This window comes from Lissotriton helveticus, chromosome 10, assembly GCF_964261635.1.
Source record: "Lissotriton helveticus chromosome 10, aLisHel1.1, whole genome shotgun sequence".
NCBI classification, from domain to species: domain Eukaryota; kingdom Metazoa; phylum Chordata; class Amphibia; order Caudata; family Salamandridae; genus Lissotriton; species Lissotriton helveticus.
In genome coordinates, this window is record NC_136071.1 from 126915662 (window position 1) to 126938470 (window position 22809).

The following is a 22809-nucleotide window of genomic DNA, read 5'->3' on the forward strand; positions in this document are numbered from 1 at the left end:
CTCATTTAGCAAAAGAACCTCACTCGTAAGTATGCTGAAACCATCGAAACGTCATACATAAACAACGTGAGAACATGGCAGCTAAGATGCTCACCTGTTTCTTCGGAGTCCTACAAAAGAAAAGCAAATCAATTGTCTTTTCTCTCAAGCCTCAGGTCATGACCCCCGTAAATGCTTACCAGAAGTTGTCCTTTCTCAGACTTCTACATCGGCCTCTATTCAGCGCATAGTTAAGGCTGCATGATATGGAAATTGTCAATACACTTTTTCCACACAGAATGTCATTTTGAGGGATATTTCTAATTTGCCATATCACTACAAGGGAAACATGAAGCCGATTTTAGCACAGTGCGGACAAAATGGTATTTTGTTCCAAAAAATAAGTAACTGACTAGAGGAAGTAAGCACTGATGGAACTCAGTAAACAACAACACTTTTAAGGTTATTAAATCTCTTGGCGAGTCAAAGCAAGGCATTTTGCCTGTTCTGGACCCCACCGGCTCCTGACCAGCACAATGCAATTTCTTTGCCAGTGCAGTTCTCGAAGTTCAAGGGCACTACCAAAAAATGCGTTATTTGTGAGTTTTGCTCTCCAACAGGGTGCTAAATGGGGATGAGCCTACTGCGCACCATCCCCAACCGACGCAGCGCTCGCTACCGCAGCTGGACCAAGGTAACCCAGCAGCAAAACACCCGACTCCCTCTGCACCACTCAACCTGCCATCCCCGCTGACCTGACCTGAACCAGACAGCAGAGAACTTTAGTGCCTGGTCACCAGTGCTGCCAACTAAGTTGCCCCCACAAAGCCAGCCAAAACGCACAGAGCCATCAAATGAGCCAGCTGGTACATGCCAGAACTCAGTGCAACAAAAGGCGGATGTTAACAACTGAAAATAAGATGGTGAACCAGCAAGATTGATGAAAACCGAGCAACCTTCAAACCAACCCTGCAACTACCACCGCCTGAACAAATCCTCAAAAAAGGAGGCCCTGACACGCCGTATCGAAACCAGTATCAACCAAACCAAGGAACTCTTTGCCATCATCGGAGAGTTCACATGCCCGTCAGCTACAGAAAACGCAATCCCCCCCGCACAGGAACTCTGAGACTCCTTTACCGACTACTTCCACAACAAGATAGCAACCATCTACAGAAACTTCGATCTTCAACCACCAAACCTTCACTGTCACCCATCTACCACCACCACCACCACCACTACTAACCACATAGAAACAACTTAACACTCCAACAACTACCCCGTTGATGGACTCCATCCACTCAAGAGCATCCAATGATCCATGCCCCATTGACTCTTCAACCTCGGAAACCACGAGATCAGCAACCAGCTCACCACCATCCTCAATGCCTTCATAACTGCAGCCACTTTTCCTTAACCGCATGCGTGCGGCGGCTTTTCCCGCAGTATGAGGCATTTTAAAAATTACCGCGTTACATGACAAGCTCAGCTCGTCATCAGCACACGGCAGGTAACGCTGATGACGAGCTGAGCTCGTCATCAGCATGCAAGGGGTTAAACATGGAAACAAGTGGAGGTTAGGCAGCTCCTCAAAAAAACTTTGGCAGACCTCCGAGAGCTCCAGAACAACTATTCCATCTCCCTCCTCCCGTTCCCCAACAAGGGTCTGGACAAGGCCATCAACCTCCAACTAACAGATCATCTGGAAAGAAACAAACTGCTGGTCCTATCCCAATCGGGCTTCAGAGCCAACCACAGCACTGAGATAGGCCTGATTGCAGCAACAGATGACATCCGAGCCCAACTTTACAGAGGAGATTCAGACGCCCTCATCCTCCTGGACCTCTCTGCAGCCTTCAACACCATCTGCCACCACACACTCATTGGTCGACTATGCCAGATAGGATTCATACATGGTGTGCTCAAATAGATGGCATCCTTCCTCACGGGCCGCACCCAGAGAGTCCACCTCCCATCCTTCTCCTCGCAACCCAAACACACCCTCTGCGGAGTACCCCATGGCTCATTCCTCATCCCCACCCTTTTAACCATCTATATGACACCACTCAAAGACATAATCGGATCACACAACATCAACACCATCTCCTACGCCGACCCTCAGCTCGTCCTCTCACACCCAGCGAACCCCAGCTTGATGAATACCAACTTCCACAACTGCATGAAGAACATCGCAAGATGGATGAAAGACAACTGCCTCAAATTCAACACTGACACAATAGAAGTTCTGACCTTCAGCAGACATACTGACCTCTGGAATGGCTCCTGGTGGCCAGCGGGGCTCGGACCTATGCCCACGCCGAAACACTAAGCCCGCAACCTCGGCATCATACTGGACAACAAACTCTCCATGAAACGTCAGGTCAACACTGTTACCTCAGTCTGCTTTCACGCTATCCGCACGCTCTGTAAAATCCTCAACTGGCTCCCCATCAGCCAAGAAAGACTGTGACGCAGGCCTTTGTCACCAGCCAGCTAAACTACGGCAACACACTCTATGCCGGCACATCCACCGAACTCATGCATAGACTCCAGACAATCCAGAATGCAGCAGCTAGAATGATCCTCAACTTGCCCAAGAGGACACACATCACCAAGCACCTGAAAGACGTCCACTGGCTCCCTGTCCAGAAGAGATGTCAGTTCAAGCTCCTAACCCATGCCTACAAAGCCCTTCACAACCAAGGTCGAGAGTACATAAACCACCGCCTGACCTTCCACCTACCCACCAGAAACCGCTGTGCACACCTCACCCTCGTTCAGACAACACGTATCTGACAAAACCGCTCTGGAGGATGAGCCTTCTCCCACATCACCGCCAAAGCCTGGAACTCCCTCCCCTTCCACCTCTGTACTTCTCCCTCGTTGAACCACTTCAGGAAGGGACTCAAGAACCAGTTTTTTGACTGATACCTGCAACGTAACGCCTGGATACCCCCTGGGGTGATTAGCTGCACTACATAAATGGATTGATTGATTGATTGATAGTGTACAGGCTAGAGAAATGCTTTTCCTACTTTTAGGGAAAACCAGGAAAAATATTTCCGCAAGTGTATGGACCCAAAGCAGTTACGAACAGACTTGCCTGTTAAAGGATGTTCACATTTGGCTACTGAAGATAAATTGCAACGTTTCTGTACTACTGCTCTTTTTCAGCAGTTACATACAATATTGCTCAAAGGTTTGTTAAACCATCCTGGGAAGGCAAATAATTATTTTTGTTGTAGTTCTAAAACAATTTACTGGCCAAACATTAAGATGAAAAATGCAGTGTTATAATGTAGTGGGACAGTTGTAAAGAAGTATACTGTCTCAAGTAATTCGTCTCAAAACTGAAGTAAATCTACAATCTAATATTATGTTCAAGCATCCTAATAAGTTTGATCCAATTCGAATATGTGTATAACTGTGAGTATTCGTGTGACAACAAAGAAAAATAAGTATCCGATATCTAGAGGATCAAATAGTATCGTAGTACAAGACTAAATGACTGAAAGAAATCTACAGTTGTTAGAATCTACAAAATATTGGATTGGTTTTAATGGGAGTGATAAACAACTTATACATTTGAGCAACTGAGAAAAATGATGATTTGTCCTGCTGATAAATGTCCAGAATATTTCATCTGATCGCTTGCATCTCTCTTATGTGCTTTATGGTTTGCCCTGTCCTTTTGCTGGTATCTGTGGATTGGGATACAGCTGAATTCCCTTTGTTTTGTTAGGTTGTGTACCTGGAACAGTTGCTTTGCTGCATGCTGTCAATGATTAAAGCATCTGGGGAAAATTGCAGTGAAATAAGCTTGCAGTTGATGAAGGTGCTTGTGACAATATTGGCCGTGCCAACCGGTGAAGATCTGTTCAACAAGGTAATGCTTCAGATGAAGATGTATATATATATATATACGTCAATCATATTGAGGAATTTCGCATGACCTAGTTAATGGTTCTTTCTTGTTATTATGTTTCTTTCAAAAGTGAGACTAGTGTGGTCCATCGTATAGATTTGGACACTTACTTGCATGTTTTAGGTCCATCTCCTGGGGTGTTAAATTGGATGCTTCTATGAGAATGCTTCCCTGATCCACAGCAGTATTTCCCCCATCTGCAATCTTCTCTCCTGTCAAGCTTGTTTTGTTTACTTGTTTCTCGGTTATTTGATGTTGCTCTACTTGCTGCAAAATGACCAGGAAACAGTTAGTACTGTTGTGTGTAGTTAGGGGCGTCTTGATCCTACTCTGTTTTTTAATTCCCGCACACCCGCAGTTGGGAATTTTTATTCACCAGTTTCTATACATTTCTATTAATTTTGTTTGCCTGTTTCAGTCTAATTATTTGCATTGCCTGAAAGCCAACCCTTCTTTAGCCATAGCACTCTGATTTTTGGAGTGGCTTTTAGTACCTTGGGGTTTTACAATTTTTCAGTTGCAATTTGCACATAAATGTCTCTTTTAGAAGGTTATGCCACAACAACTATTTTGGTTATTTTAAACCACAGCTTAGTGTGGACGGTTTTCTCTAAAATTTGCAACCCGTTTTTCCTTGCCCAGGTTGAGGCGACAATGCGTTCATTGGCTGAAGTTCAGGGCTTGGCCACCATTCAGGATCTTTACAGGCAGCACATGGATCAGCTGATGGAATGGGTAGCATCAACACATGAGCATTGGACCAATTTTTCGGTGGAACGATTACAGTTTGAAATAATTGTCGCTCAATCAGGTAGGTTTGTTTAGAGGAAAGCATATACCCTCAGGTTTGTCTGTAGGTGCCCATAAGATCTTAAAATGTCCCCAGTGGCTTGTTGCTGATGTCACGCTTTTGAAGCACTAGAAAGGTAGAATTTGTAGTAGTTTAGTTTTTGGTGCTGGATAGGGACACGTCAAATATTGGGATAGAGCAATGAAAATTATGGGTGTCCAAAATGGCATACAACCAAATCAAGGCCCTCTCAGACGTGATGCTTTCTAATCTCCAAAGAACATGCACATCAGTAACCCAGTGTCCTCCAAACACCGGTCCATGGAACCAAACTGTGCTAGGTCACGAAGTGTTTAATTTAGTGCAATTTTAATTGAGTACCCAACACACGGAAGCAAAAAGCACTGTAGAGCACAATATACTAAATCCACTTACAGCAGTTCTTAGAATTTGCTTCTCAGTTCCTCTTCTCTTTAAATGTACAGACGGTGGCCATTGAGAGATCTGAAGCATTCAAAGCCAGGATGTAGTTTGCAGTATGAGATCTCCCTAATCTTGGTCCAAAACACCATGCATGTCTCAAAATTCCATGAGTGGTTCAGAAGATGTAGATTCGTAGCTTGATTAAAAACCACCAAATTGATGTTCAGTTATCAAAACTGGCTTCATGTTTCCAGTCTTTTTATTTCAAAATCAGATTAATTCTGGGAGATATAGAGTTAGTGTCCTGCAATTGACAAACTTATCAGATAATGATAACTTTGAATTGAAAAGCCGTAGAGTAGTAAAATGTCACCTTCAATGCTCCCCAAGAGAGACTACAGCCTCCCCACCTTAAACACACTTCCTCTTGCCCAATGCCCCCTCATTCGCACTGGCCCACCCAGAAATATTTACCATCTGCTCAGTAGGTAGTAAATATTTGCATTACACTCCTCAGAATCGATGTAAACCTGTGCAAAAGGACCCCATAATTGAAGGTCCGGCTGGTTATTCCCCATTCCATGGTGTTTAAACTGTGATCCTTGTTAAGTCAAGGGGAGATAGCAGCCAGATTTGTGAACTGAGACCCTGGTATCTTCCAGTGGCGTTACAGGAGTACGATGGCCGAAGTGACATTAAGAGGTGTTTGGGCCTTAAATTCGAGCATTTTGCCATGTCTACAGTGGCTGTCCTGTCATAGAAGTCAGGTAGGAGGAGTCTTAGTTTTACTATCCTCAGCTACGCTAAGCATGGTGACTGTCAACTGTAGTGTTTTCCTTGCCACATAGTTTTTCTTGACTTTGCTTTTATAATGTTTTAATGTCATTACTACTTTTCCAAAACAGCCAGGATGACGTTCATATATGGTAGGCAAGGAAAATGGCTGGCTAGCAGGGTAATAGACTGAAGTTGACCAGTGATGTGTTATTACTTTAGCAGTTCTTTGAATCTTAGCTAATATTTATGCTTATGATATGTGTGTGGCGAGTCATTCTGCTTAGACCAAGAATGAAATCCGATGGAATATGTTGAATATGTATGTTGTACATCTGTATTTTCCAGGTCCTGTGATAGGCGAAGCACTTCATCACCTAATGCCGATCCTAAAGGTTTGCCTTCACCCAACCAGAGAGCCACAGATGCGCTTAAAGATTTTCACCGTCTTATCCAAACTGCTGCTTAACGCAAACAAGACGGTCAACTCGCGAGGGTAGGTAAAACTATCAGTGTCGGCTTGTAGTGAGGCCATGAAACGCCATTTATAGATGAAGAGCTGAGGTGGTCCTCAGCAGGGGTGGTTTCCAGCAGGGGTGGTTTCCAGCAGGAATGGGTCGGATGATTTGCAGCAGGGGTGGTCCTGAGCAGGGATGGCCCTCAGCAGAAATGATCCTCAGCAGAAATGATCCTCAGCAGGGTTGATTCTCAGCAGCAGTCTAGGATCTAGGTTTGAGCCAATTTTGTACATTGATGAGGTTCACTTTTTGGAAGCTACAGGGGGACCCTTCTGTATTTTTCAGCCTTTTTCATGCCTCTGTATTTAATCTTGATCAAAGGAACTAGACTTTAAGAAATAATTAATATATTCTAATACCTCAGCCAAACTGTTTATATTTTCTTCACCAACTGTTTTTATATAAAGTTTTTTTTTTAATAATAGGAACCAAAACATATAACCTACATTCTTATAAGGGTAAGAATAGAAAATCTTTTTTTCCCCTACAGAAGCTTAGCGTTTAACCTCGGGTGGGAATAACTGCTTGATCCCTACACAATCTACATTATTTTCAAATGATAGGGCTTGGCAAGGCCACTTATGTGCTTCCTAAAATATTTGGAAGTTCATTCCTGTTACACTAATACACCCTCATTGGTCTTTTCGCAGGAGTCTAGTTCTGCAGCCCTGGGTTTGCATAGTTTCAAATGCTTACATTCTTCTGCCACCCGGTGGCTTGGTCAGGAACTTTTGGTAATTTTTCAAATAGATGTGCACCATTTTAAGTGATAAATGTCTGATGTCCTAACTTCAATCTTACAATCCTCTTTTTAGGGACGAGCTTCCAAGAGCATGCGCTAGCACATGCATCTCCCTTGCGAGACACCGTTGTTCACAAAAAGGACTTGGAGCCTGCCGGTTCCTTCCTATTTGTTGGCTTACGTTAGGGTGACAAGAATTTTAAAGCCAAAAACCGGGACATTTCACAATAATAGAAGAAGGACTCCAATTTTTCTTCAAGCTCCTCAGCAGAGAATTACAGAACAGGCAGCAATAAAATGCAATTTTTAAACCCAGTAGCTTGCCTGTTAATTAAATTGCTTTCTTGAAACAACTGCTAACTATCCCTGCTTTGTAAAACATAAAAAACACCTCCCACCGTTTTCAGTCGACCCTTTTTAAAAACCGGGACATGAGTTACATTTCTTGAAATTTGCTGGGACAGCTGGTTAAAAACTGGGACCGTCCTGGCAAAACAGGGACGCCTGGTCACCCTAGCTTACGTGGCACTCCTCTTTACAGCCTCTTAAATCGCCAAAGCCGGCCTAACATCATTTCCGTTCCTCTCTGTGGAGCAGGGACCAAGCACTGATTGATTTCAACTTAAATAGTGCACGTCCGCTGTTCCCGACGGGATTGAGGTACTATTTTGTTCTGTTTAACTTTTAGTGCCCTGCAAACAGAAGGCATGTGACTGACAAAAACTGCCCAGCAGGACAAACAAAATCGTAAAGATTGATTTTCTATAGTTAACTTTGTTTTATTTTGCCAAGTCTTATTTTCTCACTTTGCACTCTTGTTTTCTTTTATTTTGCTCATTGACGCTGTTCTCAAAAGACCAATTATAATAGAGCGCAGCTGATCACCCTTAAGGGTCTCAAGGTGCTGGAGAGGCTGAATAGCCAGGTCTTGATATCTTTCCTGAATTGCTAGATCAAAGGTGCGGTCCTGAGGTGCAGGGAGAGGATGTTTCATGCCTTGGCCAACATGTGCAAAAATGGACCTTCCACTGCTGTTGGTTTGGTGGGTCTGGGGCTGTCTGCGAAGAAGAGGGAAGCTGATTTATAGGTGCCTTGTAGGTTAGTGGATAGTCAGATGTTTGTTAATGTATGCTGGTCCTTCGTTGTGTAGGGCTTTGTATGCGCGGGTCAGCATCGTGAAGTAGCGTCTCTTCTGGATCGGGAGCCAGTGTTGCTTTCTGAGTTGGGGTGTGATGTGGGCCCTTCTAGGGAGGTCGAAGAGGAGTCTTGCAGCTGAGTTTTGTGTTGTCTGTAGTCTCTTCAGGAGGGGAGCGGTGATTCCTACATAGATTGTGTTGCTGTAGTCCAGACTGCTGGTGACACAGGCCTAGGTGAGGGTTCTTCTGGTGGTAACTGAGAGCCATCTGAAGATCTTGTGGAGCAGTCATAGGATGTGGAAGCAGGCAGATGAGACTTCGTTGACATGTTTTTTCATAGACAGCTTGCTGTCTAGGATGATGCTAATCCAAAATAGCCTGCCCCACTCCAGTCTACCCCACTCCGATCCAGATCAACTCACTCTAATCTGCCCCACTCTAAAACAGTCTGCCCCACTCAATCCAAAACAACCTGCCCCACTCAATCAAAAACAATCTGCTCCACTCCAGTCTGCCCCACTACAATCCAAAATAATCAGTCCTACCCCAATCCATCATACTCCAATCTTCCCCACTCCAATCCAAAACAATCGGCCCCCACTCTAGTCTTCCCATTGCAATCTGCCCTGCCCCACTCCAATCTACCCCACTCCAATCTACCCCACTCCAATCTATCCCACTCCAATCCACCTCACACCAATCCACCCCACTCTAATCCAAAACATTCTGCCACACTCCAATACAAAACAATATACCCCACCCAATCCAAAACAATCTGCCCCACTCAATCCAAAACAATCTGCCCCACTCAATCCAAAACAATCTGCCCCACTCAATCCAAAACAATCTGCCCCACTCAATCCAAAACAATCTGCCCCACTCAATCCAAAACAATCTGCCCCACTCAACCCAAAACAATCTGCCCCACCCCAAATAAAAACAATCTACCTCACTCCAATCAGCCCCACTGCAATCCAAAACAATCTGCCCACTCAATCCAAAACAATCTGCCCCACTCAACCCAAAACAATCTGCCCCACCCCAAATCAAAACAATCTACCTCACTCCAATCAGCCCCACTGCAATCCAAAACAATCTGCCCCACTCCAGTTTTCCCCACTCAAATTTACACCACTGCAATCCAAAACAATCTGCCCCACTCCAATCTGCCCAATTCCAATCTCCCTGCCCCACTACAATCCAATCTACCCCGCTCCAATCCACCCCACTCAACTCCAATCCAATCCACTCCACCTCACTCTAATCCAAAACATTCTGCCACACTCAATTGAAAACATTCTGCCCCACTCAATCCAAAACAATCTGCCCCACTCAATTGAAAACAATCTACCCCACCCCAAATCAAAACAATCTGCCGCACTCCAATCAGCCCTACTGCAATCCAAAACAATCTGCCTCACTCCAGTTTGCCCCACTCAAATTTGCACCACTCCAATACAAAACAATCTGCCCCACTCAATCCAAAACAACCTGCCCCACTCCAATCTTTCCCACTCCAATCCCAAACAATCTGCCCCACTACAGTCCATCCAACTCCAAACTGCCCCACTCCAATCCATCCAACTCCAATCTGCCACACTCCAATCCAAAACAATCTGCCACACCCCAATTCAACAAAATCTGCCCCACACCAGTCTGCCCACTCCAATCCAAAACAATCGGCCCCACTTCAATCCATCCCACTTCAATTTGCCCCACTCCAATACACCCCACTCCAATTCAAAATAATAATCTCCTTTCCGACACCAGTCTGCCAATCCACCACACTCCATTCCATTCCCCCTCACCACAATCCACCCACTCATCCTGATTCACCCCACTCCAATCCACCCCAATTCAAAAACTCCAATCCACCCTACACCAATCCAATCCACTTCAATACAATATGTCCCACTCCAATCCAATCTGCCTCACTCCACCCCTCTCCCTCCCCAATCCACCCCACTCCAAAAAATCTTTCCCACTCCAATCCAAAACTATCGGCCCCACTCAATCCAAAACTATCGGCCCCACTCAATCCAAAACTATCGGCCCCACTCAATCCAAAACTATCTGCCCCACTCAATCCAAAACTATCTGCCCCACTCAATCCAGAACGATCAGCCCCGTTCAATTCAAAACTATCTGCCCCATCCAATTCAAAACTATTTGCCCCGCTCAATCCAAAGCTATCTGCCCCGCTCGATCCAAAACTATCTGCCAGCTCAATCCAAAACTATCTGCGCCACCCAATCTAAAACAAGCCGCCTCGCTCCAATCTGCCCCACTCTAATCAAAAACAATCTGCCCCACTCCAATTTTCCCCATTACAATCCAAAGCAATCTGCCCACTCCAATCTCTCCCAACTCCAAGCCAAAACAATCCTCCCCACTCCAATTCAATTCACTACACTCCAATCCACTCCACTCCAATCCACCCCACTCCAATCCAATCCACCCCACTCCAATCCAATCCACCCCCAATCCAGCCAAATACAATCTACCCACTCCATTCCACCCCATTCCCCACCACCCATTCCAGTCCACTGCTCCCCAATCCTGCCAACCTCAATCCAATCCACCCCACCCCAATCCAGTTCACCTCACCCTAATCCAATCCACCCTAATCCAATACACCTCACCTCATTCCAATCCAATCCACCTCATTCCAATCCACTCCACTGCAATCCAAGCTGCTGCACTCAATTCACTACACCCCACACAAACTCAACCCACTCCCACCCTTCAGTCCACCCCACTCCAATCCAGTCTACCCCACTCCAATGCACCCCTCTTCACTACAGTCCAATCCACCCCACTGTATTCTAATCCACCCCAGTCCACCCTACTCAGTCCAATCCACCCCGCCTACCACACTCCAATCCATCGCTCTCCAGTCTAATCCATCCCACTTCAATCCATCCCACTTCAGTCCACTCCTCTCCAATCCACCCCCTCAAGTCCAGTCCAGTCCAATCCTTCACTACTCTAATTCAGCCCACTCCAAACCTCCCTACTTTAATGTAATCCACCCCAATCCAACCCACCCCACCCCAATCCAATCTTCCCCAACCCATTCTAATACACCCCAGTTCAATACCCCCAATCCAAGCCACCTCACCCCATTGCAATCCACCTAACTCTACTCCAATCTACCTCATCCAGTCCACCCACTCCGATCCACCTCAATCTACTCAATCCAACCCACTCTGCCCTAATCCAATAAACATAAACCCCAATATACTCAAATCCAATCCTCCCCTATACCTCACTTCACTCCAAACCACTATTCCACCCCACTCCACTATGCCACCCCACGCTTTAACACTGTACTCACTGGCACTCTCTGCCACTAAACTCTACTCAACAACACTCTACTCGAACAAATCCAGTCTATGACACTCTACTAGCTGCACTCCACTCTAGGCCAGTCAACGTCACTAACATTTAGCTTTGCTAAACAGCAGCCACACTGGTGTGCAACTTGGCAAAAACACATTGCCAAAGCCAGTACATTTTGTAGAGGCAAGATCTATTGGCTTTGCCAATGTTTGTTTAAATACTAGGAAGCAAAAAAATGCAGTTTTCCATAGACCAATTAGACACAGCTACAGACAAAACGGCTGAAGAGAATGACGCCTAATTGGGCAGAAAGCTTGATCTTGGTCCAGGAAGTGTGCCTTTTGTGATTTGGTGTAAATGTGTTCAGTAATGTTTGAGAAATGAAGGTTAACATTTTCTGAATATTTCATGCTGCAGATCCACTATGGAGGATCTGCTAATCCTTTAGTGTTGTGATTGGCTACTGGGGCTAACCCCGATGGACCCTCAGATCCGCGAGGCCAAATGCGTTTTGTGATTGGGTGGCTGCAACCTGAAAGAAAAGTTGCGGCCGCCGCCTTAAGAATAGGGGATCTGGTCCTGGAGTCCTAGAAAATAATATTAAATGAAGTATAAGGGGCAGGTTTGAGGTACCCTGACCCCCTGAGCCTTGTGGGCGTCCCTCTGGGTCAATATTTTTTTCACCATTTCGGTGATCCGTGGAATGGGAGTTGGGCGCAGGCTGACTGTGTGCAGCTGGGAGTTGGGCACCGGGTAATGCAGCAGACCAGGCCCTGCATCCATCCCCAAGCAGCAAACTGCCTTCAGCCAAGCGCAGCTGTGGGATGGACGACCCCAGGTGTTAGGTGCAGCACATGACCACAGGATGGCCATGCTCTAAACCCCCCACCGTGCATGGCCTTAGACATCTTACTTTACGTATATATATCTGATTTACCAAGTATAGACACTCTTGATGTAAGAAAGCTTGATGAAAAAGTACCAAGTATGTTATAGTTGGGGAAATAAAAACTAATATTCGATAATAATGATGCAGCTTTATTCCCACTAAGTGTAAATATGCACGGAGAATAGAGTACTGCTTATTCCAGAATAGAGAGTAATTATAATTAAGGGTAAAATAGCATATTGTAAATTTCAAATGGTGAGGCACGGAAGCTGATGACAATTATGTTGCCATGGCACAGTTTGTGTGTTTGTGTACTTGCTCCACATTCTCCACAGGCACTAGTCTATGGACAGTGATACAAGATTGATGGTCTTCCCATTTCTGTGCTTCAGCTGAGTTGCAATCAGAGGTGCATGTTATTTCCATGATGAAGTCTGGATAATTGAATCAAATCTTCTTGTGGAGTTTGAATGTAGGTCATTTAATTTAGTGTTAAAATGCATGGATTTAACACTTGATCAAAGAGCAGATATGTAAATACAGCACTTGATATGGCACACAGAAATCCTCAAGCAGGTTAACTTACAAAGTCAGTATAACCAAGCTTTTTATCACTAAACATTCATTCAATAGTGCACTCTTGTGGCAATGCTCCTTAATGAAATATTTTTCCTGTGTCTTCGTGTATCAATCATGCCTTACAGATATTGACCTTGTTGACCAATCAAACGTGAAATGTCATTTCCACTTTATTGTGAAAAAAATCATTGTCACCTTTCCTAACTGATGGCGAAAAAGGATTATAATTGTGGAAATCATCCGTGTTGATTAGCACAGTCTCCCATCTATCAACCATGTATTAATATATGTAGGGATATAATCTATTCAATTAAAACATTGGTGTAGTGCAAACTTAGAACCAAATGTATGCATCCTTGCAACCAACATCTAAAAGTTTTATAGAATGCCTATGTATTCCAGTGCCTAACTAAATGTACCCATGAAGAGGATATGCCTCACCTCACTTGTTTGTTAGCCATAAAGTGCGCTGAACCATGGTGGTTATGCTTCACTATATAAAAATGTGTATATAAATAAATATATATATGATCTTTGACAGTACTGCATATAACCTGGTTTATCCTGAGGAATGTGGCCTTCATAGAATCTTTCACATGCTCGAATTCTCTGAGATACTTTGTGGGATCCCCTGTGGATGTGTGCAAGTTCCTACCAGCTTCTATTTGAAGGCAGCTTGGCTCATGCATCTTTGGTAGTTTTACTTCTCACAGAACCTTAATTTCTGCATGTCATAAACCTTGAAAAATTCTGTGCTGACTGCACGGACCCCGGAACACCTTATTCATATATTGTAGTATATGTAGGAAAAAGATCTGTGTCGTTTTCGTCACTGAAATACATTTTCCATTCATTTGTAGTGTAGGCTGCCAGGATTGTATTTTCCTGAAACATGCTGTTAGAGATTGCAGGCGGCAGGAACTGTAAAGCTTACAACACTTTCATAGGAAAAGGGACTGTCCCAGAAAGTGTAGAATGCAAGGAAAAAACATCATGTTAGGTTAACACTAGAAAGTAAAAAATGTGACCTGTACCTTTAAGAATCCCAGAGGGACCCCATCCCACAATGCACTGAAGTTACAGTTTGCCTGAGAGTGTCAGTTCTTTTTCCGGCTCCTTCTGTCTGGATCTCGGAATATTTCTGGTGAATTTTTCACCTTTATTGCTCTTCTAAAACATTTATTACTGCTTTTCATAGCTTTTCCTCGGCAGTGTGGCATCTCTTCTGTCAAGTCGGTAGTTTTTTAAACATTTTTTCTAGTGAGAAAAATGCCTTCCTTCTTCACAAAGTGCCCTTCCGGTTGCAGAAAGAAAACTTCCTCTGATGTCCACAAAGTTTGTGTTAGATCTGTCTCCTCAACACTTCTAAAAGCTGGGACATTTGCAGTAAAATGTCAAAAAAGACACTTAGGCATCAGGCTTCGAGGATGGATGGAGGATTTGAAGGCAGACATAGTACGAAGGAAAAGGAGATGATTGGAGAGGTCTCCCTCTGTATCCTTCAGAAAAAAAGACATAAACCAGATAGAGACTCACTTACAAGGAGATCTATATCTGAAAAACCTCATTCTCAGGACTGTCATCATCAGGTATCGACATCAAAGCATTCGACTTCCACGCTGAGGAACCTGCTACGACGGCGAACACACCTTTCTCGATGTCAAACATCATTCAAATGGAGATCTTTTCGTCTTCTTCACACTGGCCTGGTTCATCTGAGTGTATAGACCCTTTCTCACCGAAACAGGACACAAGTCTGCCGCCCATACGTCGTTTTATTTCTCCTTCTGATCCTATTCAGTTAGTTTAGAGCTTCTCAATATCTCTCCAGTGCAACAGCATTCCAGAGCGACATCAATGTCTCTTATCTGCAAGTGGTAAGCTCCTTCTCCCATACAGCCTCCTGCAAGACATAAATCTCCCAGCCCTTCACTAACATAGTGTACTCCATCATAAAACAGGATCTCCAGGTTCCTCCTCTTCATATACACCAACATCACCACCTCAAACTCCATCTACTTCTTCTCCTGTTGATGACATTGTCACTTTTAAAGATGCTCTAGTTAGAGGAGCTTCTAAGCTCAATATCCAAGTTGATGCTCCTCAACCATCAGTGCCTGTTATTTAAGAAACCCTACAACCAAGAGCTACACCGAAGCCTCTTCTGCCTCTCCTTCCAGGCTTCATAGACATCGTGCAGGATACGTTCCTTACACCAGATACTGTAAAATCTGCCTCCCCAAGGCTTTTAAAGAATTACAAGCCTCTGCCTCAGGATCCGGACTTCATCGAAGAGGATCCTAAACCACAGTACACAGGAAGCGCGCTTCTGCTCCAGAGATCAAAGAACAACTTGATCGAGAAAGTAAAAGAATGGATGATATTTACACCTTTACGTAATGCTAATTTGGCAGCATTATTGGACAGATATCATAGAGAGATTGCAAAGGGATTCAATCTTTTATCCCTGATCTACCAGATCGCAGGCAACAGGATTATATAGAAATGATCAGAGAGGGCTCTCTCATTTCAAATCAGTCCATCAGAGCTGCAGTTGATTCTACTGATCTGTCCGCCTCTGCCTTTTGCCTTGGCATTTCATTCAGACGTACATCCTGGCTAAGACTCTCGTCATTGAAACCAGACGCTCAACTGAAAATGGCTGATCTTCCTTTCTCCGGATCGTCCCTATTTGGGCAGCACACAGAATATGAAATGCTGCGCATGAAAAATGATGCGGAAACGCTCAAAGCAGTGGCTTTGGAAGAACAGAAAAAATTATTCAAACTGTTCAAACCCAAGGACAAAAGACGTTTTTACCATTGGGTTCAAACCTCTAAGTGTCCTTACCAATACCAGCAACAACACAGGCAACCTCAGCGTACCTTTCAAAACAAGTACCAAAAAACAAGATCATCCCCACACAAGCCCTTGTTGTGTAGCATTTTAGAATCCAAGCATAATTTACTGATTCATGTCCTTATATAGGTATAAATCACATTGCCCTTATATGGACATAGAAATAATACCCATATTTAGACATAACCCATCCAATCCAAATACAGGCATGGCAACTTCCACTATTTCCAAAAAGCCACAACGATTTCTTGGAAAACTCCGCTTCAGCAGTCGGGGACATCCCCTTACTTGAATATTGATTTGTCCTAGAAATCATGTAGTTTTCAAAGAACTTTGGTGACGTTATTATGTACGACTTTAGGTCAAACTAGGTATCTTCAAGGTAAAAATATGCCTACACTTGCCCTAGCAAACACACAGTGGTTCAGGAGCAGCTTGACTATCTACTTGCCCGACGCAGCTCACTACAGCAAGTGCCGAAGGAAGCCGACCCTCCAGCTGACGCTCTGACCGAGAAGCTGTCCTGTCTCTCCCTGAGGATCCAGCTCCAGTGTTTCCAAGCTCCCCTCACGGGGTGTTGGGAAATCGAGTCCTGAGACAGAGATACCAGACCTCCTTCATTCTAAAACCAGGGTACGCAGCTGATTAGACCTTAAGAGAAATCTTGGTTAGATTCTTGGCAAAGAAAAACTAAACCTATGCTACACCTTACTTACTTACTTCTTCCCTCGTACTAGACTTAGGTTAGGTACATTAGGGTAGGCGTATTTTAGAAGCACCAGTTGAGTACTTTTAGCCTTTGTTACTTATGTATGTATTTATCTATGGTCTCGAACCATACAATGCTTTTACAATATTATTTTATAAAGCTCTTCTTACTGTACGCATTATACTTTGCAACCAGTATTACGATTGTAGCAGTTCACTTTACTTGCTTGAGAAAGAAGACTGTTCAATAAAACCCTTTTATTGAAAACGCCCGTCTCTCTATTTCTTTGCACCTCTGATGAAACGAAGCATGCACGATTGACTGAGTAAAATATCTATCTATTGTTTCCACGACTCTGAAGATCAGTTTTATTCTTGGGCAAACAAAGTGGTCATGTTTATGCGGTTGTCAGAAACTAATCCCTTCTTGTGTATTCGAGAAAGGTTCTAGTGACCTCTGAGCTAGCTGGCACTCACAATTAAGTCTAATATATTCGATAGAGACCTAGTCGACATAAGTCTTACGTCAAATCTATAGGATATGTTATTCCAATGCGCAGAGCCTATTGGGAATATTGGAACTACACTACATGGTGCCCAACGTTTGGTAAGGCACTAATTTAACGCTAGATACTGGAGTAACTCAGTTGTGCTTGTCACAGAGACATATTTTTCCCGTAAAATACTCCAATAGATGTCTAGAGTGGCTAAAAGGATAAAATATCCGCCATTACTGAGTAGGGCAAAAATCCCATGTATTAGTTTTTGGTTTGATTCAACGTTTAAGGATACAGTGTTCCAAAATATTGTGCACCTTATCTTTGTTTCCTTGAAAGTTGCTCTGCAAACTTTCAGTCAACAAAATGTCGGATAACGACACCGAGAACTGTGGAGCTGCAAGAACTGAAGCCCAACTGGGTTTTAACATTACCGGTTTCCAAGAAACCGACCCGGATGCTATAATCATCCCGGAAAACCTAAGGAAAACCATCGCTATAAAGCTTATAACAAATGGCCTATCATCAAGAGGTGGAAGGGTAATTTTTGTCATTGAGGCTGATGAATATCGGCAGATAGAGGCATTTTATTCATGGATAGTCTTCCCTGAAGCAAATGCAGTATCGCATGCACTTCTACAAAGTAGAGGATAATCCAACGGAATACGTTCCTTTCGAGGACATTGAAATTCCACTAACTTACCAAGAGCATCAGCTCTGGTTTAAAAGTGCCCTACAACATCAAAATCAAATTTACCAGGCTTGGTCCACTAGGTAGACCAAGAGCAACATGGCCGGAACTAGCCAGCCATACACCACACCCTGACATTGAAGAAATGTCAGGTGCAGAACTATTACTTCAACTAAAACAACTAATTAAAATACATAGACAATTGGTTCAATATGTCATACGGACTCTGACAGTCCAACCTCCTATAAGGAATCCACAACAAACCCCCCACCAGGGGAACACAAATAAAATTACACCACAGACTATACAATCAGTCATTGGTAAACTACCCGCAAAAAGGGAACAAATTCCATTCTGGATAGCTCAAGAAAATTACTCAAATTGAGGCAGTATTTCCTGACCGTACACCTCATGAGAAACACAGAATTTTAACAATCTGTTTACCGATGGGGATCGCACCACACTTGGAGGTCTGCGACACTTGGGGTACAGTCTTTGCTGCAATCTACACTAAAACACATGGTACTCCGTCTATGGCGGTGATACCAGACGCCCTGAAACAGATTCAAAATGAATACGGGGCAGAACCTGCTCTAAATCTGGGTATGAAATTACTGAAAGATTTCAAACAGGTCTCCGCTATAATATTAGCCAATATTAAAGGTGAAGCAGCATCCGTGGCGATCCGCCAAAAAATAAGGGAAATTGACATAACTGAGCAACCATATGAACTGGCCAGAATAATTGAAAAATCATACGAAGAACTAGGAAGAGATAGTTTGGCTAGGAAACCAGTTAAACCCCAACTAACAGAAAGTCCTGAAAAGGTCTTTATTAAAAACACTCTCACTATTCCTAAAAAGAAGTGGGAAAATACTAAACAAACTTCTAAAGAGAAGCGTTCTCAGTCCCGAGGTAGGTCTCCTCCAAAGGAGCCCTCTGAAAAGAGGTATAACCTCAGAAACAGGGATAATTTGAAAAAACCTGATAGATATCAAGATACTGATACACATTCCTCTTGTACCTTTCAGACTTCCTCACAGAAATCGGAAAGAAGAGGATGGTCAGAACACAAAGAAGAATGCGTGAAGTCCAAAGACGATCAACACATTCCAAAAAATAAGAAAACCCTATTCACCAAAAAGAAGGTAGCAGGTCTAAAAATAAGACATGCCGAGGATCTTGAGGACACAACTCAAGAATGGGGAGTGGGCCCAGACAATGCTGGACAACGCAGCAGAAGTCACCATAGCTCGCAAGATCTTGAAGGATCATCTGGAGACAGTGGACCTGAATGAGTACATTCAAGTTGAAACAGCTGATACCAGGGTTAGTGTACCCCATACGGTATATGAAGTAACGCTCCGGATAGAGGGGGACATAGCTAGGAAAATAAGAGCGCTCTTTTGGGAGACGCTCTCTAAGGGTTATGACATTCTTCTAGCTGAAAAAGACTGGCCACCCAAATTTGTCAGGGAGTGCCCACATGGCGAAGACATCATTATGCCAGCCTTCTCGAATCATATTCCAATTCATTTAAAATACACCTACGCCAGAAAATGGGCTGTAGCCCAGGCTACAGCATTATATAAAAATCATGTAGGATGGGATGAGGATTCCCCTCACCATAAAATCCAGTTAAAAACTCAACCAACTGCACACAGGCAGTATCCAGTTAAGCAAGAAGCTAAAAAACAGGTAAAGGAGATCTTAGATCAACATGAATACCAAGGGGTGATTGAAACATGCACCTTGTCAATGAACAATCCTTTGTTTCCTGTTTCCAAACCAGACAGTACATATCGTCTAGTCCTGAACTACAGACATTTAAACTCTAGTTGCAAAACATTTGCAGTACAAAATGCACACAGTGCAGCACTAATAAATAATATTGAGCGTAAAAAACATATAACCACATTAGATATTTTTAACGTTTTTTTCTGTCAAAACATTGCACCTGAAAGCAGGAACTTGACCGCTATCTCAATCATGGGGACACAGCGTCACTTTTGTCATCTCCCCTAGGCATTCAAGAATAGTCCGGGGTTATTTTCAGCCAGAGTAAAAGAGTTACTAGAAACGCATGATGATGAGGCATTATCTTATGTCGATGACATCTATCTAACAGACGATGACTTGGACAGGCACTTGAACAGAGTGAATACCATTATACTTGGATTCGCCTCTGATGGGTATAAATTCAGCTTTAAGAAATCAAGAATTGCCCACCTCAACGTCCTATTTCTAGGATACGAGTTATCAAGTGAAGGCAAAAGCCTGGCAGCCAACTTTTTAGAAAAGTGTGCTGCTCCAACCTCCAAAAACACTGAAAAACTTAGTCAATTCTAGGTTTCCTGAATTTTGGAAGAACTTAAATTCTAAATTACGCAGAAAGGGTTAAACCTCTCTACGAATTAATCAAACCTGATTTCAAACAAACTAATTGGACTCTAAAACATACATAAATTTTGCGTTCAGTGCAAACCGAAATGTTAGCAACATCACATTTACAGACACTCGTAAACTTACGCAACCTTGTAATCAGAATAATCCCAGGAAGATGCGGATTCTCGTACTTAACCTTTAATGAAGGTGAAAAGGTACCAATTGCTTACAAATCACACTTGTACACACAAGCTGAAATGAAATTCACTTCTACAGAAATTCTGACAGCGGTTCAAACTGCAGTAGCAAAAGAGAGCTCTTGCATATGGTAAGCGCATAATGGTCGTTACTCCTGTACCTGCCTTAGAGGCAGTAACAAAAGCAAGCATTCCGAATGCAAAGGCTTTACATCCAAGATGGATACAATGGGTTAATTCTCTTGTTGCAACAGACGTTGAATACGTTTTTGACCCCTACTTGAAAACTCAAGAATTTTTACAATACGAACAAGAATGTCCTCTGCCAACTAAAATTCTGCCTCTGAAACAATACGAATGTATAATTTCTACCGACGGATCAACAGAACCCGCAATTGGTGTAAACAAGCTTCTAGTGCTGCGTGCGCAATTGTTAAAGGTCGCTGGCGCAATGGTAAATTCCGACCTATGGTCACAAAAACTCAATCTCTAGGAGACTGTACAGCTCAGCGAGCTGAACTACAGGCTTTCAAGATGGCGCTTGAAAATACCGATCACGCATTCCCCACACTCATAGTGTGCCATTCGTATTACTGCGTTCAATCTTACAATGAATACTTGCAGAACTGGGTTCAAAACGGTTTCAAAGATGCAAAAGGTGGCACAAACCAGCATAAGTTTCTTTGGGAACAAGTAGTTCAATTACAGAAAGAACTACAAAAGACTCACGTGATCCATACACTGAGTCTTCAGCGTGATGGAGTTCACGTTGAAGGGAATTCATTGGCTGATGAAGCCGCGAAAGCAGGTGTGCAAACGGCTTCCGTAGCTACAATCACTCGTTCAAAAACAAAGATAGACGGCGAAACAATGCTCGCTGTCAATGCCACAAGCAAAGGCAGCGGTGAAGCATTACCTCTAAACTATCCACTCGAATATGCATACATAATTGATGCCAACTCCGTCCCTTTTGCTCGAATCCCTGGAGTGGGGGATAGAGTAATCCCAAACAGGAGACTTAGAGGAGCTTTGATACAAGAAGCACATATGGGAGAGGGTCTGATACATCATGGGATCTCTAAATCCATTTTGGAATTAAGAGACGTACTGGTGGCCAGGGATGAATGCCCACATTCACTAGTTTGCAATTAATTGCCACGACTGCAACAGAAATCACAGCAACGAACGCCGCCAGATACCTGACTACAGTGTAGCCAGCCCAGTACAGACACCTTTGTTAGACAGCATTAGACTATCTACACGCAAACGTTCCCATGGACAAATGCAGTCCCATAACTATTAGGACAGATTCATTTGGATGTGACCTCAGTGCTCGGCTGATGCCCGAACTGTTATAAAAGATTTGCGAGTCTTTATCGGCACATATGCAATCGGCACGCTACATTCTGACCAAGGTCCTGGCTTTAGCTCTAGAGCTTACAAAGAGGCCATGGCCAATCTGGGCATTGCATTGTGGTATTTGAGTCCAATCCATCTTGAGGGAAATTCTGTAGTGGAAAGAAAAAACCGGGACATAAAGCAATCTATAACAGCTAGAGTATTGGGCTCGGGTGACGGGTGGGTCAACTATCTAATAAGTGTCCAACGTAGTTTAAATAATCTGCCAAGAAATACTAGAATGCTTGTCCAGGACCTCGATCGTCACACTTCAGTGGTAGAACAAAAACCCTTTGATATCAAAGGCCGTTTGGCTGTTTTGCAGGACTTAAATAAGAAAAGAAGTCAAAGCAATACAATACAGAAGCCAATGACCACTGAAGCAGAACCACCCGTCCCAGCAAGGCCTGTCTGGAGTCCAAAGATTGGGGATCTACTCAGAGAAAAGATCGCGGATAAGAAGGAATTTGGGCCTTCTTACAGAAAACAAGTACCTGTGCTAGCAATCCACGGATCAAGAACCGTGTTACTGCCGCCCTTTTCTGGAAGAAAAGAGAACAGGTTTGTATCCATCGACCTGGTCAAACTAAATCATGTGGCCGATAATAAGTAGTAGGCCCAGTGGACTACAACGATGTAGCAGAAGACCAAATCTTGCTACTATCCAAGAGGTTCAAACTGAAAGAATCATCACCTTTGAAGAATCTGCAGTGAGAAAAAAAGGACTAAGCAATAAAGCTATGGAACTTGCGCCTCTTGAGACCCAAATAACAGTTCAGCAAGACACTCCTGTCTACAATGATGTAACATCTGACTATACTAATATGACAAAGTATCCGGTAGCCCCAGTGATTTAGAAAATTCCTAATGCAATTCCAACAATTGACAGAACTGCCTCTGGCTATTTCATTAACTTTGATACGTTTTCTGAGGATCCCAGTGAGCATGAAATGACGCCAGCAAATAAAACTTTTAAA

The 22809-nt window shown here is 43.5% G+C and overlaps 1 protein-coding gene across 1 annotated transcript in view; it reads left to right on the plus strand.

The window, feature by feature from the left end:
* DNAAF5 (dynein axonemal assembly factor 5) overlaps positions 1–22809 on the plus strand; it is a 161800-nt gene that overhangs the window by 86443 nt on the left and 52548 nt on the right. Inside the window, exons 7-9 of the mRNA XM_078664908.1 lie at positions 3722–3865; positions 4547–4715; positions 6240–6387. Coding sequence (XP_078521034.1) covers positions 3722–3865; positions 4547–4715; positions 6240–6387 — 461 coding nt within the window. The remainder of the gene's footprint in view (positions 1–3721; positions 3866–4546; positions 4716–6239; positions 6388–22809) is intronic.